Raw genomic sequence first — 24,401 nt, forward strand, 5'->3', positions numbered from 1 at the left:
CACACAAACTGATAAATTTTTAAATTGGCAAAAAAGAAAGAAAATAAAAAAAATAACAAAATATCTAAATCACAAGAATTGTTTTTATCGATTACTTCAGAAATATGATCGATTGTCGTCGGTGATTGACGAACATGCAACATGATTATATTCTATCTTCAGTTATGACAATCAGACCAGCCTCAAAAACGTTTTCTTTCTTTATGTAGATTTTTTTCTTGTCAAAAAAGTATCGAATTGCATTCAACATAAGTTTGGTCTCCTCTCTTTTCAATTTCAGTTTTATATCAAAAACGCTACAGACGTGAACGTAAATTGCGCATTCGTTATCAGCAGCAAGTGGAGGGCGGCAAACGTAAATCGCCCAATGCCACAGCAAATGCCAGCAACAACAACAACAATAATGCCAACAGCAATGCCAGTGGTGGCAGCAATAACGCCACCAACAATAACAACAACAACAATATGAGCATCAGCAATAACAACTCATCGACTGTGGAGAGATCGGCCTCAATAAATGAGGATGTCCGGTCCATAGATTCAGCATCGATGCATAGCAAACATAGTGGCAGTATAACCGATTTGACAAGGAAATCGGAGCAAGGTAAGAAGCTCGAAAAAGTTTTTTTTTTTTTATTTTTTTTTTAAGTTTACAACAAAAGCTCAGTAGTTTTCTATACAAAAAAAAAAAACCTCAAAAATCAAAACTGAAGAACAAACTTAAAGTTACGCTACCCTCCCACTCTAAATGCGTGTTTAACTGTTTTTTGTTTGTTTCTCTCTGTTACAACTCCTGTTTTAACCAACACAGCGTCCTCTATTTCTTCTTCTTCTTGTTCTACTTTCCCTTTAACCTCATAGATCAGGATGGCAAACAAAGTGAAAAGTCTGATAAATCATCAACCAACTCCTCTTTAAATTCCCACAACACAAACGCGAACGCCAACAACAACAACAACAACAATAATTTACATCACACAGCCGATAACAGCAATGATAGCCGCATCCATCAACAGCAACAGCAGTCACAACAACAACCATCATCACAACATTTACGTACCCTCTCGGAAAGTCCAAGTTTTAAACGTGAACCCCATTCCGATCATGAATCACGTAGTGCCGAAGATTTACCACCTCAACTAAGACATTTGCATCATGCTGCTGCAGCAGCAGCCGCCGCCGCAGCTGCTGCCGCCTCCTCGGACAGTGATCGTCATTCTTCATCGGAACATCTCACTGAACGTTCAGAAGATTTGGATGAACGTCGTTCGGTGGATCGTGATAGTAATCGGCCACCTTCATCGCATGCTGCCGAGAATAGTTTGGCTGTTGCTGCCGCCGCTGCAGCAGCCGCAGCTGCCAATGGCGGCAAGGGTCAATGGAATTATCCCGGTATTGATTTAATGGCTACCGGAGCATTTTGGCAGAATTATTCGGGTGAGTAAATATTCTTTCCAAAAATATTTTCTATTATAAAGGAATTAAAAAAAATATTATTAAAATAATCACCGAACAGCTGATTGTGTTGATCAGCTGTTGGTTGATTGCCTAAAAGTAGGCTACAGAAATATTTAAAAATTACTTCAGGAGGCGTAGTTTTTTAAAAGATTTTTTCGAAGGTTTAGATTTTTCAAAGAACAATTATCAAGACTTATCTAAGGTGAAGATTTTTAAAAGAATTTTTTTACAGGCTTAACGAAGACGTAGATTTTTAACTGATATTTTTTCAAGGCGTATCAAAAACGTAGTTTTTTGAAGAATATTTTTTCAAGCCATATCGGAGGCGTAGATTGTTTAAAAACTATTTTCACAAGGATAATTAAGGCGCAGATTTTTTAGAGAATATTTTTTCAAAGACCAACAAGGTGTAATTTTTTACGATTATTTTTTCAGATCCAATACAAGGCTTAGATTGTTTACGAATATTTTTTCAGCTCCAATACAAGGCTTAGATTTTTTATAGGATATGTTTTAAGCACCAAGGCGTACATATTTTTTTAAGAATATTTGTTTAGGATACAAACATTCAAGGCTTAAAATATTTCTTATGTTAGAAGCAATCGACCAACAGCTGATCAACATGGTCACACAACAGCATTTCGAGTTGATCAGCTGTTGGTGAATTGCCTAAAAGTAGGCTTCACGAATGATTAGGAGTTTTTTATATTTTTTTGAGGCTTATCATTGGCTCAGATTTTTTAAAGGATCAATAAACCGTTGATGTTTTTTTGATATCTCGTTAATCCTTATCAGCTGTTTAACAGCATCAGCTGTTGGGTTGTGGCCTAAAAGTATGATACATAGTATTTTAAATAGCTACAAAGCATTTTGAATGGTTTTTCAAGGATTGATTTCTTATAAATATTTTATAAAGCCTTATCAACCAACTTAGGTGTCTCAGAATATTATGGGATTTTTTAAGGAATATTTTTCGTATTCTCTAAAAGCTGTAGATTTCTTAAAGAATATTTTCAAGAGTCTCCAAAGGGCGCAGATTTATTAAAAAACAACATTTCGGAGAGTCTCAAAAGGGTCGATTTTTTAAAATAATATTTTTAGGAGTCTCTAAAAGGCGTAGATTTGTAACGAATAATTTAAGAAGTCTCAAAGGGCGAAGATTTTTTAAATAATAATTTTAGGAGTCTCTAAAAGGTGTAGATTTTTTAAAGAATTTTTTTAGGACTCTCTAAAAGGCGTAGATTTTTTAAAGATTTTTTTAGGACTCTCTAAAAGGCGTAGATTTTTTAAAGAATTTTTTTAGGACTCTCTAAAAGGCGTAGATTTTTTAAAGAATTTTTTTAGGACTCTCTAAAAGGCGTAGATTCCTTAAAGAATTTTTTTAGTTGTCTCTAAAAGGCGTAGATTTTTTAAAGAATATTTTTAGGTGTCTCTAAAAGGCGTAGATTTTTTAAAGAATATTTTTAGGTGTCTCTAAAAGGCGTAGATTTTTTAAAGAATATTTTTAGGTGTCTCTAAAAGGCGTAGATTTTTTAAAGAATATTTTTAGGAACCATTACAAGGCTGTGGATTTTTTAAAGAATATTTTTAGGAACCATTACAAGGCGTAGATTTTTTAAAGAATATTTTTCGAGAGCTACCAAAGGCGTAGATTTTTTAAAGAATATTTTTCGAGAGCTACCAAAGGCGTAGATTTTTTAAAGAATATTTTTCGAGAGCTACCAAAGGCGTAGATTTTTTAAAGAATATTTTTAGGCTCCATCATAGGCGTAGATTTTTTAAAGAATATTTTTAGGCTCGAGCCAACCTTGGGCATAGATTTTTTAAAGAATATTTTTAGGTGTCTCTAAAAGGCGTAGATTTTTTAAAGAATATTTTTAGGTGTCTCTAAAAGGCGTAGATTTTTTAAAGAATATTTTTAGGTGTCTCTAAAAGGCGTAGATTTTTTAAAGAATATTTTTAGGTGTCTAACAAAGGCGTGGATTTTTTAAAGAATATTTTTAGGGCGTGGATTTTTTAAAGAATATTTTTAGGGAGCCACTACAAGGCGTGGATTTTTTAAAGAATATTTTTAGGGAGCCACTACAAGGCGTGGATTTTTTAAAGAATATTTTTAGGTGTCTCTAAAAGGCCTTACGTTTTTCAAGGATACTTTTAAGAGCCGTTCCTTTTTCTAAAGACTATTTTGAGTAGTCTCAAAAGGTATAGATTTTCTTAAGTATATTTTAAGAAATCCTTATTATTTCTTATAAAAAAATTTCTAATTTCCCCTTCTTTTCTTTTTTTTCATTACAGAATCTCTGGCCCAAGAGATTGAATTGGAACGTAAGACACGTTCCGCCGGCGCTGATCGTGATGTAAAGAGCCCACTGGCTGAACGGCAAGCTGCTGCTGCATATTATAAAAATTCGGTATTATTTGGTGGAGCAAATTAAGGTGTTGAAGATGAAGGAATGCCAAACAAAAGAGGGCAATGAAGACAACAAAAACCAACCGAAACAACAAATCTGCTCAAATACAAATTCCGACGGCACTGCAAACAAAAAAGATGTAAAATTTCAAGCTATAAATGTAGGTACAGCAAAACTTTATATTAGACAACAGTAAAAAAATGAAAACAAACAAAACTAAATTATGATCTCAGAGTGCAATGGAAAGGAAGAAAAGAAAAAAAGAAGAGAAAAATGGTGAACAAAAAATTAAAACAGAAAATTATTGATAGTCAGAATAACGAAGAGGGTCTTAGAAATTCAACTGACTGCTTATAATAACTCCTAAGTTCGGTTACGTTAAAAATAACTTTCATAAAAATTTAAAATCCACTTGGCGCCCAACCTGAATAGTTGTTAACTTTCAATAACAATTAAAGTTGAAGTATGAAGGTTCTACTATTTTTTAAGAGATTTTCCGCGGTACGCAACGTAGGTAGTTTGGCTTTCAAAAAAATAAATTCTACATGGCGCCCAATTTAAAAATTCGAAAGTCTCCCTGGCGCCCAACCTGAATAGTTGTACACTTTAATAAGAAACTTTTAATAAGAAATATATTCTACATGGGGCCCAACTTGAAGCGATGAAAGTTCTACTTTATTCCTTAAAAAATAAATTTTTCGTGGCGCCCAACATAACGAGCTTTAGGCTTTTAATAAAAAAAATAATTTCTACAAGACGCCCAACTTGAAGGGTTGGAATTTCTTATTAAGAATTATTCTTGTCACCCACCCTGATGAGTTGTATGCTTTTAATAAAAAAATATATATGGCGCCCAACTTGAAGGAATGTAAGTTATTTTTTTTTAGGAAATGTTCTTATATTATTCTGGTGCAGGTTTAGGACTGTTCTGATGACATCCTCTATTTTTTTTTTTGCTCCGTTCAAAGGTAGACATCTCATCACTACTGTCATAAAAAATTTAAGAAGTAGAAAAAATTACAACAATAACAAATATGTTGTCTTAATATATTTATATGTTGTCTTAATATATGTTATGATACCGCATAACATAGGACCCCGTTAGGAATATTTGTGTTTATTTTTGTATATAACAAAAAAATTAAGAAGTTTTTGTTTACTTTTTTATATTAAAAAAATATTTTAAAATTGTAAATAAAAATTAAAAAAAAAATAAAATAAAATTTGAAAATAATTTAATAAGCTTATTAGGATATTAGCCAAGAAGTAGACCCAAATAAGAAGAAAAAAATTCATAGACAGCCGAAGATAAGAAGAAATTGGGAATTTATAAAAAAAAACTATCCTAATGGAAATCATATACAGTGAAACTTCGTAGGGCAGACCTCCGCATATATGGCGATCCAATATAAGGAAATATATATCCTTTCTTTTTCACTGGAGTTACTTTTTTCTTATGGAGGTAGTTTTTGTAAGTCCCTTGAGGTTCCACAGTCCCTCATATATGTAAATATATACACCATCATACAAGACTTTATATAAAAAATTATAATTTGATTTGATCCTTAAAAAATAAAAACTATAAAATTTATAATTAAAAAAAAATCATTTGTTATAAAAAAAAACTTAAAAAATATTAAGAATTTAATGCCGGAGAAATCCATTAGAAATGCCTCGAAAAAAATTATTATTTGGATAAGAAGTTTATTTTTTTCTTTTATAATAATGTATGCTTAATAAAAAATATATCTAAAATTAAGTATTAAATATAAAAAAATATATAGCTTAAAAATCCCACACACACATAACCTTATAAAATATGAAAAAAAATAAAACTAGGCTTATTTTACATATACAATAATTTTTAGTAATATATAAACTAGTATTAAAGCCTCTACCCACATACACACACATACATATATATAAAGGAGAAACTTTTAAATTAAAAAAAATATATATTTAAAGTGAATTTTATTACATATAAGCCTATGTAAGAATAAAAAAAAAACAAAAACAAATCAACTAATCTCACATGCTTCCCCAGCCCCTAAACATTTTCAAAACCAAAAAAAAACAACATTCCCAAAAAAATCTCTCACAGACCATAATTTAATTATACATGAAAAAGCCACAAATACCCAAAAAATTATAAATTACAAAAAAGGAAAAAAACACAAATTAAAACACACACGCTGACACATTTTCATACATTATATATATCTTTATATATAATAGGCATCTCTATTACACACACACATAGACACAGCGACAATGCCATCAGCTATTTATATACATATACATATATATGCCCATAAATAACAACAATAATAATAAAAATAATAACAACAACAAAAAACCCCATACAACAATAACAATGCATAATAATTTATAATTGAGTAACAAAAAAATAAATTAAAATAAAACTCTAAATCTAATAATATAATTATTATAAATAATAATAATAAATAAAAATGCTTCATATTTAGATAACAATAAACTGAAAAAATACAACAACAACAAGAAAAAAAATGAAACAATTATACACATTATACATTGCTAAGCTCCTCTATATCCCCACAATCTCTCTCCGCCCCGCTCGCTCCTCCCACAATAGTAACAATAAATAATTATTATAAAATTAAAAAAAAAACAGAACATTAATATTACGATTATTATTATAAACAACAACACAAAAAACTAACATATATATTATTAATTATTATTATTGAATAAAAAGCAAAAACAAAAAAAAACAACAACAGCAAAAATCAAATAAGAAATAAATTATTATTAAAACCATAAAAAATATGACAATGCTATTTTACTTATTTTTTGGGTGGGGAATATGAAGGAATGCGAGGTAAGTAAAAATAACTATTTAAAAACTTACACATGCGTGGATTTTTAATTCGCACACCAATACAAGGCGTGGATTTACTAAAAAATATTTTTTCATGCTCAATACAAGGATTATTTAAAGAAGTTTTTTTTTCGAATGCTACAATAGGCGTGGATTTTTTTAAAGATTTTTTTTTCGAATGCTACAATATGCGTGGATTTTTTTTGGAAGGCTACGATAGGCTTGGATTTTTTTAAAGAATTTTTTTTCGAATGCTACGATAGGCGTGGATTTTTTAAAGAATATTTTTTCAGGGACCTTCAACAGGCGTGGATTTTTTAAAGAATATTTTTTCAGGGACCTTCAACAGGTGTGGATTTTTAAAGAATATTTTTTTCAGGGATCCAAACAAGTCGTGTATTTTTTAAAGAATATTTTGAAGGAACCTTCAACAGGCCTGGTTTTTAAAGAATATTTTTTCAAGGACCTACAGTGGCGTGGATTTTTCAAAGAATCTTTTATCAAGGCTTAGCAAGAGGAATGGATTTTTCAAAGAATATTTTATCGAGAGCTATAACAGGCGTGGATTTTTAAAACAATGTTCGTATAAAATATTTTTTCGCGAGCTACAACAGGCGAGGATTTTTAAAACATTGTTTTTATAAAATAATTTTTCGAGAGCTACAACAGGCGTGAATTTTTAAAACAATATTTTTTCGAGACCTGCAATAAGTGGTTTAAATATTATTTTATCGAGAGCTACAATAAGTGTGGATTTTTAAATAATATTTTTTTTTTTTCTTTTTGAAATTTACATTAGATGTGGAAGATTATTTTTTCAAGAGCTAGAATAGGTGCGGTTTTTGAAAAAATTGGTGCAGTCTGGTTGTTTCATGTCTCTTTTTTAATGGGGCTATTTCAAAAGTTTCGGAAAACATAACAGGATATGTCAATTTACAACCACATCGACGGGGAAATGTTTCTAAAACCTGATTAGAACGGATGGAACCTTAATAGGGGGCTATCTCTGAACTTAGATATATGCAGAAAATCATTTGCAAAAATCAGTATGAATGCCAATTGCAGCCACTTTAGAGGAGAATGCAGCTAAAATCTTAAAAATACCGAAAGAAAAAAATTCTAGGACTAATGTTTCAATCAAGATGGTCCTCCAACGATTTTTAATATTTGTAAAATCTTTATTTTCCAAACGAAATGATCCGTTAATATTGGTTGAGGAAAAATAAATCCATTAGGTCGGTCGTCGAAAATGTCGATAAAATCGGAGAAATATTCAAAGTTGACCGGCAGGTTAACAATCGTAACATTGTCCAGGAGCTAAAAATCGACCATAAAACCATTTACACAAAGCTAGATCTGCGAAGCCTTGGCCAAACGGAATGAGATAGACCCATTTCTTAAACAGATGGTGACTGGAGATGAGAAATGGATTACATACGATAACCCTGTACGAAAACGATCGTGGTTAAATAGCGGTGAAGCTCCTCAACCGGTGGCCAAACCAGGACTAACGGCCAGGAATTTTCTGCTATGTATTTGGTGGGACTGGAAGAGGTTTATTTATTATGAGTTGCATCCATAAATTCTGATCTCTACTGTCAACAACTGGACCGTTCTGATCTCTACTGTCAACTGACCAGAATTGGCCAACAGGAGAGGAGTCGTATTCCACCAGGACAACGCTAGGCCACACACATCTACAGGTTGGTTGGGAATTTTTAATGCATCCGTCATATAGTTCGGACTTGGCACCAAGCGATTATCATATTTTTCTTGCATTGCAAAATTTATTTAATGATAACAAATTTATATCTAGGGAGGATTGTGAAAATCGACTACTAGAGTTTTTTGCAAATAGAGACAAATTATACAACAGAACGGTGCATATTTGGCCCAAATCGGACATTCCGAAGCATGTTAAATAAAGCCCTATAGTTCATATAAAAGTAATGGATTTACATTTGTCTGCTCTTCCGGAGACCTAATCCTCTTTGCGACTTCCGAGAGCCATACACGCTCAGGGATATCTTTAGGAAACATCCGTTTGCTGCGCGTTCTAAATTATGAAGCTCATCCAAGCCATTTCCCTCCTCTGTGGTCCAAATAGTTGTTTCATTCTTGTAGGGTACTACGACATTCTATTCGACGTTTGAGATCCCGTTGTCTCGGAAGGTTGGCACTTTTGGCTAATTTCTGCCCGCTTGTAGCGGTACCCTCGATTACAGATTCCAAGGTATTCACATCTGTAGAAAATGCTCGCTCACAATCACAGGATTAGGAGTGATTCGTGGGCAGATCAATCACACCCAGCGGTATTGAGTTATTTACGTGCTGCACCGGAACTTTATCTAATTTTCCAAGTATCGGTATTTTATAGGTTTTATTTTCTCCCCAAAGTGGCAAGAATTTAATATGAAGGGTTGAAAACATAATTGCAGACAAAATTCAATATAGGTCAATGTTTTACATAGTCTATAACCCCCATAATTTATCGATGAATGTTAGAGTAAGGTTTGGAATTTTGTACAGACATCGCTACTATTCCTAGAATGTTTGGCAATGGGATATAACGGTCTAAGTTTTGGTGCAGTTCACCATATAACTGCACCGCCAAAATTTGGCATTGGATAGAAAATAACAGAACCAACAATTTTAAACAGTGCCCCAAAAGTCGGGTAGTCCCATATAAGGTTACACTCCATTACTAGATATTTTGGCACTTTTTATGTGGCCTCAAGAGTTTGCAACGCCGGGAAATATTGGTCCAAGAATCAGCTTTTAGTATACCTATCGTCATATCTCTACTATATGAGTCAATTTAGACATACTGTTGACCTATAATCGTTTAAGCGATTATGGGCTCAGAATTCAAAACCGCAGAAAGTTAGATTTTCGGGGTTGTTGTGTAGGGCATCATATAGTCGGCCCTTCCGATTATATTGCTTCGCTCACTGTTTAAAGATCTCCTTGTAGAAATTGCCAAAATTTCTTTAAAGCTCGGCCACTCAGTAAAAATTTCGAAAAATAAAACTCTCAAATCTTCCTCAAAAATTAAGCCTTCATGCAAAATCTGTATAAAATTTGATTTAAGTTAATTGTCCATTTAATTTGCTGAATCGTTCGATTCGATTTTTTATTAGCCACTAATTATGGCTTAAGACGAGTTAACTTTGACAGTTGATTGAATTGGCGAATAAATTGTTATGAAGCTCTCAGCATCCAGTTTCGTTTGTTGTAGAAGACACAATACACAAAAGTTCAAAGACGATTTTTTGGAATATCATCACAATGCATATGGCGTTATTTTTGCCGACACCTTTCATTATCTTTCAATTTAATTGTTTGATTTATTGATTTGCAATAAACAAAAAGAAAGAAGAACAGTTATACTGCCAAAAAGAAGAAGAAAAAACATAACACAAAACATATTTAACAATTCAACTTGAAAACGAAATGGGAAAAGTAAAAAAGCTTTCAAGAAAGGGAATGCGGAGACTTTCATAAATGAAACTAACATACATATGTTTTTGGCAAGGACGGACCACATACACACAAATATAAATGTATATGACATGGCAAATTGGAGAAGAAAGAGGGCCAGTCGGCCACTAAATACCCGGTTTTCTTGAATTGTATCTCTCATAAAACCGTCAATCAGTTAAACGTTCAACTTTTATAAGTTCGGAAATTATAAACATTAAAATTAAGTTGAATGGGAATGCGTTCGATGTTACTGGGGTACCTCGGCGAAGTATCTCTGTTTTTTTTTATCGGGTAGATAATAACCCATAATCTAATGCCGTTTGTCCAAAAAGTCCACAAAATTGTTGTGCGAAAAAAGGCATTCAACCATGCAAAGGTGGCTCACTCACAGGCCAAGTCACAAACAACATACAATCATACAAATATTTCATTGTTGTTGGTGTCGTGGACTTTTATTAAGTGATGTGCAGGGATGGTCCGTGTGACGAATTTTTAGGTTTTCGAAAAGGTGTAAACGTCGAAAACGTCATATACCTGTATAAAATGTAATAAACGTCATTTATATCAATATTATCAGCATACACAGTTATTTTCAAGAATATATATTATTTTTACATATATCTGACTATTCCTTACTAGAACTGATAATAATTTTTAAAATTTTTTGAGAAGAAAATTTTGAAATTTTATATGGATTTGAGTAAAGCATGCGTAATTTCCAAATTGATTAATGGGAATAGCTATTTTGTCGAAAACCTAATAGATTTGGGTAGGTTTCCGACGTTTCTGACGTATGTATTATACGTCGGAAATGTATGTCATTTACGTCACTGTTTCTGACAGGCCATCTCTGGTGATGTGTAGCAGTTTTGTGTTTTGAAGGAATTCGTAAAATTCATGGCGAATTGAACAGCCTTTTTGAAAATGTGTTGTTGTTGTGGTTGTATTTCTTTTGTTACTGCTGCTCGAAATAACAGAAAAATATAACAAAACCAATAATAAACTTAAAATCGATAATTGAAGTCAGTTTCCAAGTGATGATTTGCGAGAGAACCCAGTGAACATTTTTGGAAAAAAATTGTATGGGTCCTCAAAATCTCCACGCCTTGTGTGGTTGGATCTCTGAAAAAATATTCTTTAAAAAATCCACGCCTTGTGTGGTTGGATCTCTGAAAAAATATTCTTTAAAAAATCCACGCCTTGTGTGGTTGGATCTCTGAAAAAATATTCTTTAAAAAATCCACGCCTTGTGTGGTTGGATGCCTTTGAAAAATATTCTTTAAAAAATCCACGCCTTGTGTGGTTGGATCTCAGAAAAAATATTCTTTAAAAAATCCACGCCTTGTGTGGATGGGACCCAGAAAAAATATTCTTTAAAAAATCCACGCCTTGTGTGGTTGGATCTCAGAAAAAATATTTTTTAAAAAATCCACGCCTTGTGTGGTTGGATCTCTGAAAAAATATTCTTTAAAAAATCCACGCCTTGTGTGGTTGGATCTCTGAAAAAATATTCTTTAAAAAATCCACGCCTTGTTTGGATCCCTGAAAAAATATTCTTTAAAAAATCCACGCCTTGTGTGGTTGGATCCCTGAAAAAATATTCTTTAAAAAATCCACGCCTTGTGTGGTTGGATCCCTGAAAAAATATTCTTTAAAAAATTCACGCCTTGTGTGGTTGGATCGGTGAAAAAATATTCTTTAAAAAATCCACGCCTTGTGTGGTTGGATCGGTGAAAAAATATTCTTTAAAAAATCCACGCCTTGTGTGGTTGGATCGGTGAAAAAATATTCTTTAAAAAATCCACGCCTTGTGTGGTTGGATCGGTGAAAAAATATTCTTTAAAAAATCCACGCCTTGTGTGGTTGGATCGGTGATAAAATATTCTTTAAAAAATCCACGCCTTGTGTGGTTGGATCGGTGAAAAAATATTCTTTAAAAAATCCACGCCTTGTGTGGTTGGATCGGTGAAAAAATATTCTTTAAAAAATCCACGCCTTGTGTGGTTGGATCGGTGAAAAAATATTCTTTAAAAAATCCACGCCTTGTGTGGTTGGATCGGTGAAAAAATATTCTTTAAAAAATCCACGCCTTGTGTGGTGGGATCTCTGAAAAAATATTCTTTCAAAAAATCCACGCCTTTTGTGGTTGGATCCCTTTGAAAAAATATTCTTTAAAAATCCACGCCTTGTGTGGTTGGATCCCTTTGAAAAATATTCTTTAAAAAATCCACGCCTTGTGTGGTTGGATCCCTTTGAAAAATATTCTTTAAAAAATCCACGCCTTGTGTGGTTGGATCCCTTTGAAAAATATTCTTTAAAAAATCCACGCCTTGTGTGGTTGGATCCCTTTGAAAAATATTCTTTAAAAAATCCACGCCTTGTGTGGTTGGATTGGTTGGTTGGTTGAAAAATATGCTTTAAAAAATCCTTAAAAAATGCTTAAAAAAATGGTTGGTTGGTTGAAAAATATGCTTTAAAAAATCCACGCCTTGTGTAGGTCCCTGAAAAAATATTCTTTAAAAAATCTACGCCCTCGAAAAATATTCTTTAAAAATTCAATTTTTTTTAGAAAATAATTTGTTGGGTTATAATTTTCTTGACCCAATGAATCCAACAACAACACCAAAAATTTAATAATGTGTCCTTTGTGTCCGAGAGAAAAGAATCACATTTGTATCTCTTCCCGTCAGCCAATAGCCCAATATGAAATGATGCGTGAGCCAAATCTTGGGTTCCATTCAAATACCATTTGTATTCGTATCGAAAACTGCGTTAAAACGTTTTCTGTACGTGATCGTTTAACTGTAAATTAAATATAATTTACCAATAATCATAATCACAATACAATCGGCCGGCCCTATGCTCTTAGCAGAAGGTACGAATTTTCTTCGTAAATGAAATGAACATTTAGAGGTTAAATTTCAAACTATAATTATTTCAAATTGAGTGAATATTTTATTTGGGGGTGTTATTTGAGGCATTCTAGACGCATAAATCATGGAAAGAAAGGCCGAGGACGAGACGTGAGACATGTTCGGAGATGGATTTGCTTCAATCTAATCCTGAAATAGCAGTTTAACTTGAGGATAGCTTAAAGGTGGATGCCAATGCCTTAGTCTTAAATGTGTTAATTTCAAGGTTTTTATCCTGAGGCTATTAAATTTAGAACATCAGTAATTAGCAGTTTCTGAAAATATCCCAAACTTCGTACCCCTTCCTTGACTTTCTTCCAACTACTTTTCAATGCTTTACCCTGACACTAAGACTTCTCTTTTTTCCTGGGACTTTGGGGGTAATTTATCAATTCAATTGATCACCATTGTCACCATCGAACATTTCATGATCTCATGTGTGTATGTGTGTCTGTATGGCCGTATGTTTTATCTCGTGTTTCTGCTGTGGGACATATTTTCCATGTTCGCAAATCCGCAAAAGAGAGGGCAGGCAAACAAAAAACTGCCTATACACGAAATCATTTTTATCGAACCATAATTTACACAAATAAAACGCCGTCAATTTTCATTTTCCTTAACATAATTTTTCTATTTATGCTCGTTGTTGTTGTTTGTCCAACTCATAGATTTTTTGCCAAGTTGCCTTTGCACCAACCATAAAATATTTTCAACAATTCAACACATTTGTGAGGTTATAGTTTTTTACCTCCTTCCTAAAATAAACAATTTTTTACAAAACATTGGCGTTACCAAGTTATAAATCAGGCAATGACTTTAGTCTCTCTCTTTTTTCCTAGGCAGTGGTGAGAAGTTAAGGAAATAAAGTTTGAAGGAGGCAGGCAAAGGAAGTGGATGAAAAACGGAAGAACCACGGATTTTTAAAGAAGATTTTTTGGAGGACTACAAAATGTGTGGATTTTTTAAAGAATATTTTTTCGAGGTTTACAAAAGGCGAGGATTTTTAAAAGAATATTTTTTCGAGGTTTACAAAAGCCGCGAATTTTTAAAAAATATTTTTGAAAGGGACCCACACAAGGCGAGGATTTTTTAAAGAATATTTTTGAAAGGAATCCAAACAAGGCGTGGATTTTTTAAAGAATATTTTTCAAAGGGATCCACACAAGGCGTGGATTTTTTAACGAATATTTTTCAAAGGGGTCCAAACAAGGCGTGGATTTTTTAAAGAATCCAAACAAGGCGTGGATTTTTTAAAGAATATTTTTCAAAGGGATCCAAACAAGGCGTGGATTTTTTAAAGAATATTTTTCAAAGGGATCCAAACAAGGCGTGGATTTTTTAACGAATATTTTCCAAAGGGATCCAAACAAGGCGTGGATTTTTTAAAGAATATTTTTCAAAGGGATCCAAACAAGGCGTGGATTTTTTAAAGAATATTTTTCAAAGGGATCCAAACAAGGCGTGGATTTTTTAAAGAATATTTTTCAAAGGGATCCAAACAAGGCGTGGATTTTTTAAAGAATATTTTTTTTCAGAAAATAATTTTTCAGGGTCCCATCCACACAAGGCGTGGATTTTTTAAAGAATTTTTTTTCAGAAAATATCCTGACATGTGTGTCCGTCTGTCCATCATAATTTGTAAATACGATACAAGGCCACAGTTATGGACCAATCTTTACGAAATTTTGCATTTCGGATGGGTTCTGGCCAATGAAGACCCCTATTGTTTTTGGAAAAGATCGTCAATATTTAGGTGATGAAATGGACCAAAAATTTTATTTTTGTCGGTTTTTCTGGTCGCTTCAGAGGCTGCAATTATGACCCAAACACGGCGAATTTTTGCACGGAGAAGGAGATCGGGCCAAAGAATAAGTATGCCTGTTTTGATAAAGATCGGTCATTATTTAGCGGGTCAAATGGACCCTGACTTTTGTGTGAAAAATTACAAAATTTGTATTCTATGGGGTATTTGCACCTGAAGGCCCTAGACCTGAGAAGTTGATAGTATATCCAAGAGGTTGATCTTTTAATTGATACCAATTATATTGTCCTAGGTACTCGGATGCGGGAGTTACACTTAAATATTTACAGGTGCTTACGTATTCAGATATTATTTAATAACCTATTACCACATTGGAGGGCGGAAATATAGCGCGGATCGCTTTGAAATGTTCCATGAGGTTCCAGTTATGGCCAAGGACAACGCCTAACGCCTAGGTGATGATCAGATAATAATTTTTCGGATGAACTGAACCGAAAACTTAACTATTTGTACTTTTCGAGTCGAAAGCCGAACATCACAACACAAACCACGGTGAAGGGAATCCGGACAAGTAATTAGAGGGGCTGTACTGATTATTAGTAACATATGAGTCGATTTATTGGCCACTATTGAAAGCCGAACATCACAACACAACCCACGGTGAAGGGAATCTGGACAAGTATGTAGAGGGGCTGTACTGATTATTAGTAACATTTGCTGACCAAATATCGCTGCAAATATCGCAAAATATTGCCCAATCTCAGAATATAGAAGCACAGAAAGTTTGATTTTCATGGAAGTTGTGTAGGGTATCGTATGGTCGGCCCCGTCCGACTATACTGCTCCGCTCACTGGTTTAAAGAATATTTTTTGAAGTCTACAATAGGCGTGGATTTTTTAAAGAATATTTTTTGAAGTCTACAATAGGCGTGGATTTTTTAAAGAATATTTTTTCAGGCATCCACACAAGGCGTGGATGTTTTAAAGAATATTTTTTCAGGCATCCACACAAGGCTCGGATTTTTTAAAAAATATTTTTCCAGGCATCCACACAAGGTCTGGATTTTTTAAAAAATATTTTTCCAGGCATCCACACAAGGCCTGGATTTTTTAAAAAATATTTTTCCAGGCATCCACACAAGGCCTGGATTTTTTAAAAAATATTTTTCCAGGCATCCACACAAGGGCTGGATTTTTTAAGGAATATTTGTTCGACAACCTACAATTTCTGACATTTATCAATCCCCCTCGTATACCACTTTTGTAAAAGCTATACCATTTAATAAACGTAATTGAGTCGCGCTTAAACGCGATCTTCATTCGTCTGTCTGTCTGCTTGTCGTTTTGCCTGTCCGTCTGTCTGTCTTCTGTACATGATCATAGAACATTAGCTGGGCCAAAGCAAAAAGGTTCCCTTCATAGCTCGGCTCAAATGCTGGCTGTGGCAAAAAAAACCCTCCAATTCTCAATTCCTCTAATTTTTCTGAAATTGATCGCGTGTGGGAATGCTGTGTGTAAGTGCGCGAGCATTTGCGCACTCAATGATGAAGACGAAGAAACGAAACCTTTTTTTCGATGATGATGTCGGGGTGGAGGGGGGATATCAGAAGAAAAAAATGTTTGTTTGAAAGCATGTTGCAATTTTTATTGTGTGCCATCCGTAAGTGATCCTTACTTAAGTCTAGCAAATGTTAATGGTGTTGTTGGTGGTGGTGTTCCTTTTGTTTGTGGATTTTTGTTGTTCGGCTGTTTGTATAGCAAGCAATTGCTGCCGCTGCTGCTTGTCGCGATTTGTGCGGTTATTTGGAGAAGTGCTTTTCAGCGTTTCATTTCTTTTTTTGGTTTTTATTTTGTTTTCTTCGTTGGATGTTGGATTTGTTGCCTGGGTTAGAGCTCTTTTGTGTACGTTTCCTTAAAGCGTATTAATATGTGGCACTTTGCCTGCTGTCGCCACTTTTTTATAAAGATTTTTTGTTTGCTTTTGTTGTTGCTGTTGTACTTTGTGTGTGTTGTTGTTGTTGTATTTTATGCAGATACAATTAAACGATATTACAGAGGTATATTGTCGCTGATTTGGTTGTTAATGAAAGTAACATATGCCGCTGCCGCTCAAGTGATACAATGAACAACAACAACAATAACAACCACATTTGAAAGGAGCAATGTTGCAAGAATACTGTTGTTGTTTTTGTTGTTATAGCTGTTGTTTTGTGTTAGTGGTGATTGTAATTATTGTTCCACTCATGTTTTACATCGATTTTAAATGGGATAGTTTAGCCATATGTGGAGCTATGGAGATTTTTCAGTTTTTGTTGGAATTTCAACATTTTATTGTCTAGAATTTTGGAATGGTCTCAAATAGATTATAATTGGAATAGGTTTTTTGTGTGATAAATAATTATGTGGAATTAAGAGGAAACCCTCTGTGGTTTGTTGAAAGAAACATTAAGAGGCGTGTATTTTTTAAAAAGAGTTTTTAAGGGTCTTACAAAAGGCGTGGATTTTTTTTAAAATAGTTTTAAGGGTCTTACAAAAGACGTGGATTTTTAAAAATGCTTTTAAGGACCCTTCAAAAGGCATGGATTTTTAAAATTAGTTTTTGAGGGCCTTACAAAAGGCGTGGATTTTTAAAAATAATTTTTAAGGGCCTTACAAAAGGCGTGGATTTTTAAAAATAATTTTTAAGGGCCTTACAAAAAACGTGCATTTTTAAAAATGCTTTTAAGGACCCTTCAAAAGGCGTGGATTTTTAAAAATAGTTTTTAAGGACCCTTCAAAAGGCGTGGATTTTTAAAAATAGTTTTTAAGGACCCTTCAAAAGGCGTGGATTTTTAAAAATAGTTTTTAAGGACCCTTCAAAAGGCGTGGATTTTTAAAAATAGTTTTTAAGAACCCTTCAAAAGGCGTGGATTTTTAAAAATAGTTTTTAAGGACCCTTCAAAAGGCGTGGATTTTTAAAAATAGTTTTTAAGGACCCTTCAAAAGGCGTGGATTTTTAAAAATAGTTTTTAAGGACCCTTCAAAAGGCGTGGATTTTTAAAAATAGTTTTAAGGACCCTTCAAAAGGCGTGGATTTTTAAAAATAGTTTTTAAGGACCCTTCAAAAGGCGTGGATTTTTAAAAATAGTTTTTAAGGACCCTTCAAAAGGCGTGGATTTTTAAAAATAGTTTTTAAGGACCCTTCAAAAGGCGTGGATTTTAAAAAATAGTTTTTAAGGACCCTTCAAAAGGCGGGGATTTTTAAAAATAGTTTTTAAGGACCCTTCAAAAGGCGTGGATTTTTAAAAATAGTTTTTAAGGACCCTTCAAAAGGCGTGGATTTTTAAAAATGCTTTTAAGGACCCTTCAAAAGGCGTGGATTTTTAAAAATGCTTTTAAGGACCCTTCAAAAGGCGTGGATTTTTAAAAATAGTTTTAAGGACCCTTCAAAAGGCGTGGATTTTTAAAAATGCTTTTAAGGACCCTTCAAAAGGCGTGGATTTTTAAAAATAGTTTTTAAGGACCCTTCAAAAGGCGTGGATTTTTAAAAATAGTTTTTAAGGACCCTTCAAAAGGCGGGGATTTTTAAAAATAGTTTTTAAGGACCCTTCAAAAAGCGTGGATTTTTAAAAATAGTTTTTAAGGACCCTTCAAAAGGCGTGGATTTTTAAAAATGATTTTAAGGACCCTTCAAAAGGCGTGGATTTTTAAAAATAGTTTTTAAGGACCCTTCAAAAGGCGTGGATTTTTAAAAATAGTTTTTAAGGACCCTTCAAAAGGCGTGGATTTTTAAAAATAGTTTTTAAGGACCCTTCAAAAGGCGTGGATTTTTAAAAATAGTTTTTAAGGCCCTTCAAAAGGCGTGGATTTTTAAAAATAGTTTTTAAGGACCCTTCAAAAGGCGTGGATTTTTAAAAATAGTTTTTAAGGACCCTTCAAAAGGCGTGGATTTTAAAAAATAGTTTTTAAGGACCCTTCAAAAGGCGTGGATTTTTAAAAATAGTTTTTAAGGACCCTTCAAAAGGCGTGGATTTAAAACAAAAATTTAAAAACTGAACAGAAGGTCTGTAACCTGCAAAAAATTCCATGTGGGAAATTAACCCCTCCATCCGAACTTAGCAAAATTCAATTACAATTGTACAGAATTCCTCAAAATAATTTATTAGCAAACAGGTTCCACTGGACAACTCGAACGAAATTTGTACAAATTGCATTTGTAATCAATACGAATGCTAGTCGATAATCCGGCTGCTAGTGCTAATGCCGCCAAGAACAAAAATACACCAGCTAGACTCCACAGCTAGCACAACATAGATACAATTAAACTTTTGCACGCAATGGGAAGCGGAACAGTTATTTGGTATGGTCCAACAATCTTCCCCGTAACGTAGCCAAGAAAAAAACTTCTGGGAAGAAGAAAATGTACAACAGAAGTAAAATAGTTTTTTTTGGTACAAATGAATAAAAATTGCTGTAATAGCACTGAATGTTGCCGGGGTATTAATGATTTGCTGTTGCGTTTGAAAGAAATTAATTTTTGGTAACGATGATTTTTGTGACACGCCTCCCACTAAGAAAAACCTGGGCGTCATCTTTGTTAATCGTTCGCTGCCATAGAAAGATAGTGGATGTTGAGAAGGAAGAGAACTACTAGTTCCACTATTTGCAGACAATGGTTAGACAGGCTAGTGATGGCAAGTGTTCATATTTACCTAAGCAATAGGTAACAGGAGAATTGTTATACACCCTACATAAAACATGCTTAGTAATAAATTGGAAAAGTATTCTTTAAAAAAAACACATCTGTTGGAGGTCCTGGAAAAAAATATTATTTAAAAAATTCAAACTTGTGGAAGGTTCTGCAACCTTTGTTGGTCCCTAACAAAATATTCTTTTTAAAATCCACGTGTTGAGTGGGAAAAAAAATATTCCTTAAAAATCCATGCCTTGTTTGGGTCTCTAAAAATATTCATTAAAATACATACCTCCTGGAAGAAATATAATTTAAAAGTAAGGTAAGTTCAAAAGGCGGACGGGACCGACTATATGATACACTTCACCACTTTGGGTACCAATCTGAAATTTATGAAAAATTGAATGTCAACCATCGAGCAAAATATGTAAAAGATCTATATATATAAATGGAGACAGTGCGCTATCCAATATTTATCTTAATGCAAAATCCAATACAAAACTTGGCATGCATCAATCTAGACCTAATTCTGTACTCTGCAAAATGTTGTTTCAATCGGACAAACATCTATAGTATGGTGCTCCATTTACATAAAATCAGAGCAAACTATATCTAAATCGGAGCTATATATAATATGCTGTGCAAAATTGTATGCCAATCGGCATAAATTTCACTCTTTGGTGCTCCATTTACATAAAATCGGACGAAGCTATATATGGGAGCTATATCTATGTATATCTGAGTCGATTTCAACAAAACTCGGCATGTATCAATCTAGACCTAATTCAGGACTCTGTAAAAATTTTGTTTCAATCGGACCAATTTTGGCAGTATGGTGTTCCATTTACATAAAATCGGGCGAAACTAAATACGGGAGCTATATCTAAATCTGCACCGATTCCAACAAAACTTCGCTTACATCGAACTGGACCTAATTAAGTACTCTGTGCAAAATTTTGTCTCAATCGGACCAATATTGGCCGTATGGAGCTCCATTTACATAAAATCGGACGAAACTATATATGGGAGCTATATCTAAATCTGAACCGATTTAAATTTTGCATACATAAGTATGGACCTGATTCAGTGCGCTGTACAAAATGTTGTCCCAATCGGACAAATATTGGGAGTTTGGTGCATCATTTACATAAAATCGGACGAAACTATATATGGGAGCTATATCTAAATCTGCACCGATTTTCTCCAATTTCAATAGGTTTCGTCCTTGGGCCAAATAAGCGAACTGTGCCAAATTTCATCCAAATCGGATCACAAATGCGACTTGTACTTTGTTAACAAAAATACATGGACGGACGGACATGCGTTAATCGACTCAGAAAGTGATTTTATACATATTCTCAAAAGGAACCATGGGTCTATCTCGATTCCTTTTGCCTGTTACAAACATATGCACAAAGACATAATACCCTGTACCACAGTGTGGTGAAGGGTATAAATACAAAAATGTGGACCGATATTGACAATTTTAGTTTTGAATCCAAATGAGAACTCAAAATATAAACTAGTGCAAATTCGGTCAAATATCCTTAATCTAGACTCGAATAAAGGGTGTACATCAAAAATAGGGGAAATATTGATCAATTTTCGTTGGGAAATTTGCTACCCAATGATAATACAAAATATCAAATCCATTGTAAATGATGTCCCAAATCCATAAAATACCGAAATTTGGAAGATACGTTATGTGAGGGCTACAGTAAAATGAGAGATCCCAAAAATATCGCATCAAACAGCAAATAGGGTAATATGTAATTATACCCTACACAACTATGTTGTCAGGGTATTATAGCTTTGTGCAGCCCCAAATGTTTGTAACGCCGCGAAATATTGGTCCTAGACCCACCTTTAAGTATACCGATCGTCATATCTCGACTAGCTGAGTCGATCTAGACATGTGTGTCCGTCCGTCCGTCCGTCTGTCCATTATAATTTGTAAACACGATACAGGCCACAGTTATGGACCAATCTTCACGAAATTTTGCATGTAGGATGGGTTCTGACAAATGAAGACCCCTATTGTTTTTGGGAAAGATCGGTTAATATTTAGGGGATGAAATGGAACAAATACTAAATTTTTGTCGGTTTTTCTGGTCGCCCCAGAGGCAGCAATTATGGCCCAAACACCGCGAATTTTTGCATGGAGAAGGGGATCGGGCCAGAGAATAAGCATGCCTGTTTTGATAAAGATCGGTCAATATTTAGCGGGTCAAATGGACCCTGACTTTTGTGTGAAAAATGACAAAATTTGTATTCTATGGCATATATATTTACTCCTGGAGGATGTAGACCCCAGGAGTTGATAGCATATCTAAGAGGAGTGGTTGGCCGTTAACTTGATACCAAATATAGTGATGTATCTACTCAGATGTGAGAGTTACAGTCAAATATTTACAGGTGCTTACGTATTCAGATATTATTTAGTAACCCATTACCACATTAGAGGGAGAAATATCGCGCTGATGGCTTTGAAATTTTTCATGAAGTTCCAGTTATAGTCAAGAACAACGCCTACAATTTTCGGTGATGATCAGATTAAAATTTTGGGATGAAATGGACGGAAAACATAATTTTTTGTGTGTTTTCAAGAAGAGTATAATCCGAAAATCACAACACAACCCACCGTGAAGGTAATCTGGACAAGTAATTAGAAGGATTGTACTGAATATTCGAAAAAAGTAAGAAAGAGGTGTTGTTATCCTCTAATCGGACAAGAGGGGGCAAATATCACGAAATATTACTCAGACTCGGAATAAACATCCTCAGAAAGTTAGAGTTCGTGTTAGTTGTGTAGGGTATCGTATGGTCGGCCCCGTCCGACTATACTGCTCCGCTCACTGGTTTTTATTTTTGTTGTTTTGTAGTATATAGATATTGAATGTTTTAAATCCTATATCAGGGGCTTAAATTCGTGAAAAATAATTAATTTCGTAAAAAATGTTTTAAGAAATTTACTCATTGTTTTAAATTAAATGCTATTATTCGTATTTAATGACAATTTATGGATAAATAAAAAAACTAAATATTTTTGTTCAATATTAACTCTTATTGAAAAAAATACAAAAAAAAAAAAAAAAAAATTGTGGCCCGAATTTTTGCCTGTGACCATAGAACTACTTTCTGTGCACAGATTTAATGTACGTCGCTACATCCTTGCATTCGGGACATACAGTACCTTCTTTCCGAAAAATAAATGTCCAATATCAACAAAAGCAAATGCAATATCGACGGTTTTTACAAGACTCAACAGCAATTTAGAGGGTACAATTCGTACATTTCGAATACGAAGCGATCTAAATATTTTGGACTGTATACCCGTATCGGGCGAACCACCGCACCCGTGCACTCTCGTGGGAGTAAATATCACTATTCTCTCACACACAATTCAAATATTTTGTGGGTAACATTGGGACATAAATGGTTAAACGATACACTTTTTTAATGTTTGTACTTTTGATTAAACACACAAATTATATTGCATATAACTGGGCTGAGGCTAAAAAGTCGAATCTTGAATCAATCAAATGATTGAGAAAAAAATGTAAAATTACACTTACCTTGAAGAATTACTTTGAAGCTCATTTTGTCATTTCTCTTCATCTCGATAAAGTTAATTGATGCATTCACAACAACCGCCAATAATATTTGAAATTATTTAGTAATAACAATTGTTCTCAAAAGTACTCACAATTACTTAGATAACTTGGATAACCGCACAATCGAACGAACGATCAATGAACCAGCATAAACCGAACCGAAAAACTCGCGACGTTAAACGTTTAACTTAATACTTATAACGAACGCGAATCATTTGGTATTTCGCATGTTTTTCTACACATATTCGATTTAGCGCTTTTCATACTTTAATGCATTGTCAACATTGTTTTGCATCAAACACAAATATGCATGCATCCGTTTCTGTTAGTTGTTTATTTTTTTTATATTTTTTGCAAAGTCACTGTTCCTTCTGCAAAGCAAATGTTTTTTTCAATAACACACGACACATTCACACAAACAACCGAATTAGTGACCGACCGGTAGACACGATGCACTGGGCGACGAAGCTCATTCTATTTGTTTTGTTGAACTCCCCAATTGTCATTGTTTTGTTTTTGGATTGTTGTCCAATTGATATCTCTGCCTCTAACATTGATTCACACCGAGGCATTTGTTCTCACACATTAAAAAGTTCAAGCCATTCCTCCTCGCACGTACGACACGGCGACGATAGTCGTTTCGGAGACGAATGCAAATGTTAAAAGGAAGATCAACATTTTAATGAGAAATGCGAGAATTACATTTCTCGCCCCATCTTCAATTGAACAACGCAAGTGTTTGTTCATCAAATAACACCTCAACGGCACATTCACACAAACAAAGAACCGACAGGCAGACCGACACGACCGACGGATAGACACGATTATTGGGCAACGAAGTTTTTTCTATTTGTTTTGTTGAACTCCACAATTACCATTGCTTTGTTTTTGTATTGTCCGAGACTTTTGCTCATTTGTTCTCCCATGCAAAAAACTGCAAGCCGACCATTGACACTCTCAAGCACGACACGAAAAAAATGGCACAGAAATAATTGGAACACTTAAATTTTCTTTGAAGATTTATATTTTTCTTTTCAAATTAAAAATAACTTTAATTGACAACTGTTGCTCTGTTTTTCTTTGTTAACTAAGGCACACATTATTTTAGTTATAATTAAATTTCACCACAATTAAACATCATTTCTAATTGCGCGACCCGTTCAACTTCTTGTTTCGGAGACGAATGCAAATGTCAAAAGGAAGAAAGACATGTAAATGAGAAGAAATTG

At 33.9% G+C, this 24,401-nt stretch overlaps 1 protein-coding gene across 1 annotated transcript; it reads left to right on the top strand.

Annotated features, from left to right (window-relative positions):
• Nucleotides 1-993: 993 nt before the first annotated feature.
• Nucleotides 994-3,896, top strand: LOC133328405 (AF4/FMR2 family member lilli-like). The gene is made up of 3 exons (XM_061536975.1): nt 994-1,024; nt 1,126-1,437; nt 3,754-3,896. The coding sequence occupies exons 1-3, from the start codon at nt 994-996 to the stop codon at nt 3,891-3,893; spliced, it is 483 nt and encodes a 160-aa protein (XP_061392959.1). The 3' UTR covers nt 3,894-3,896.
• Nucleotides 3,897-24,401: the final 20,505 nt, after the last annotated feature.

This window comes from Musca vetustissima, unplaced genomic scaffold, assembly GCF_032173495.1.
Source record: "Musca vetustissima isolate MV318-11 ecotype Yass unplaced genomic scaffold, APGP_CSIRO_Mvet_v1 utg86256, whole genome shotgun sequence".
Taxonomy (NCBI): domain Eukaryota; kingdom Metazoa; phylum Arthropoda; class Insecta; order Diptera; family Muscidae; genus Musca; species Musca vetustissima.

What these genes read in the sequence shown, in the direction of transcription:
- LOC133328405 (XM_061536975.1), top strand. Translation starts at nt 994, where the DNA reads ATGATAGCCGCATCCATCAACAGCAACAGCA. An exon ending in ATCCATCAACAGCAACAGCA is followed by an intron (nt 1,025 to 1,125) that starts GTCACAACAACA and finishes GTAGTGCCGAAG; the next exon opens with ATTTACCACCTCAACTAAGA. An exon ending in ATTTTGGCAGAATTATTCGG is followed by an intron (nt 1,438 to 3,753) that starts GTGAGTAAATAT and finishes TTTTCATTACAG; the next exon opens with AATCTCTGGCCCAAGAGATT.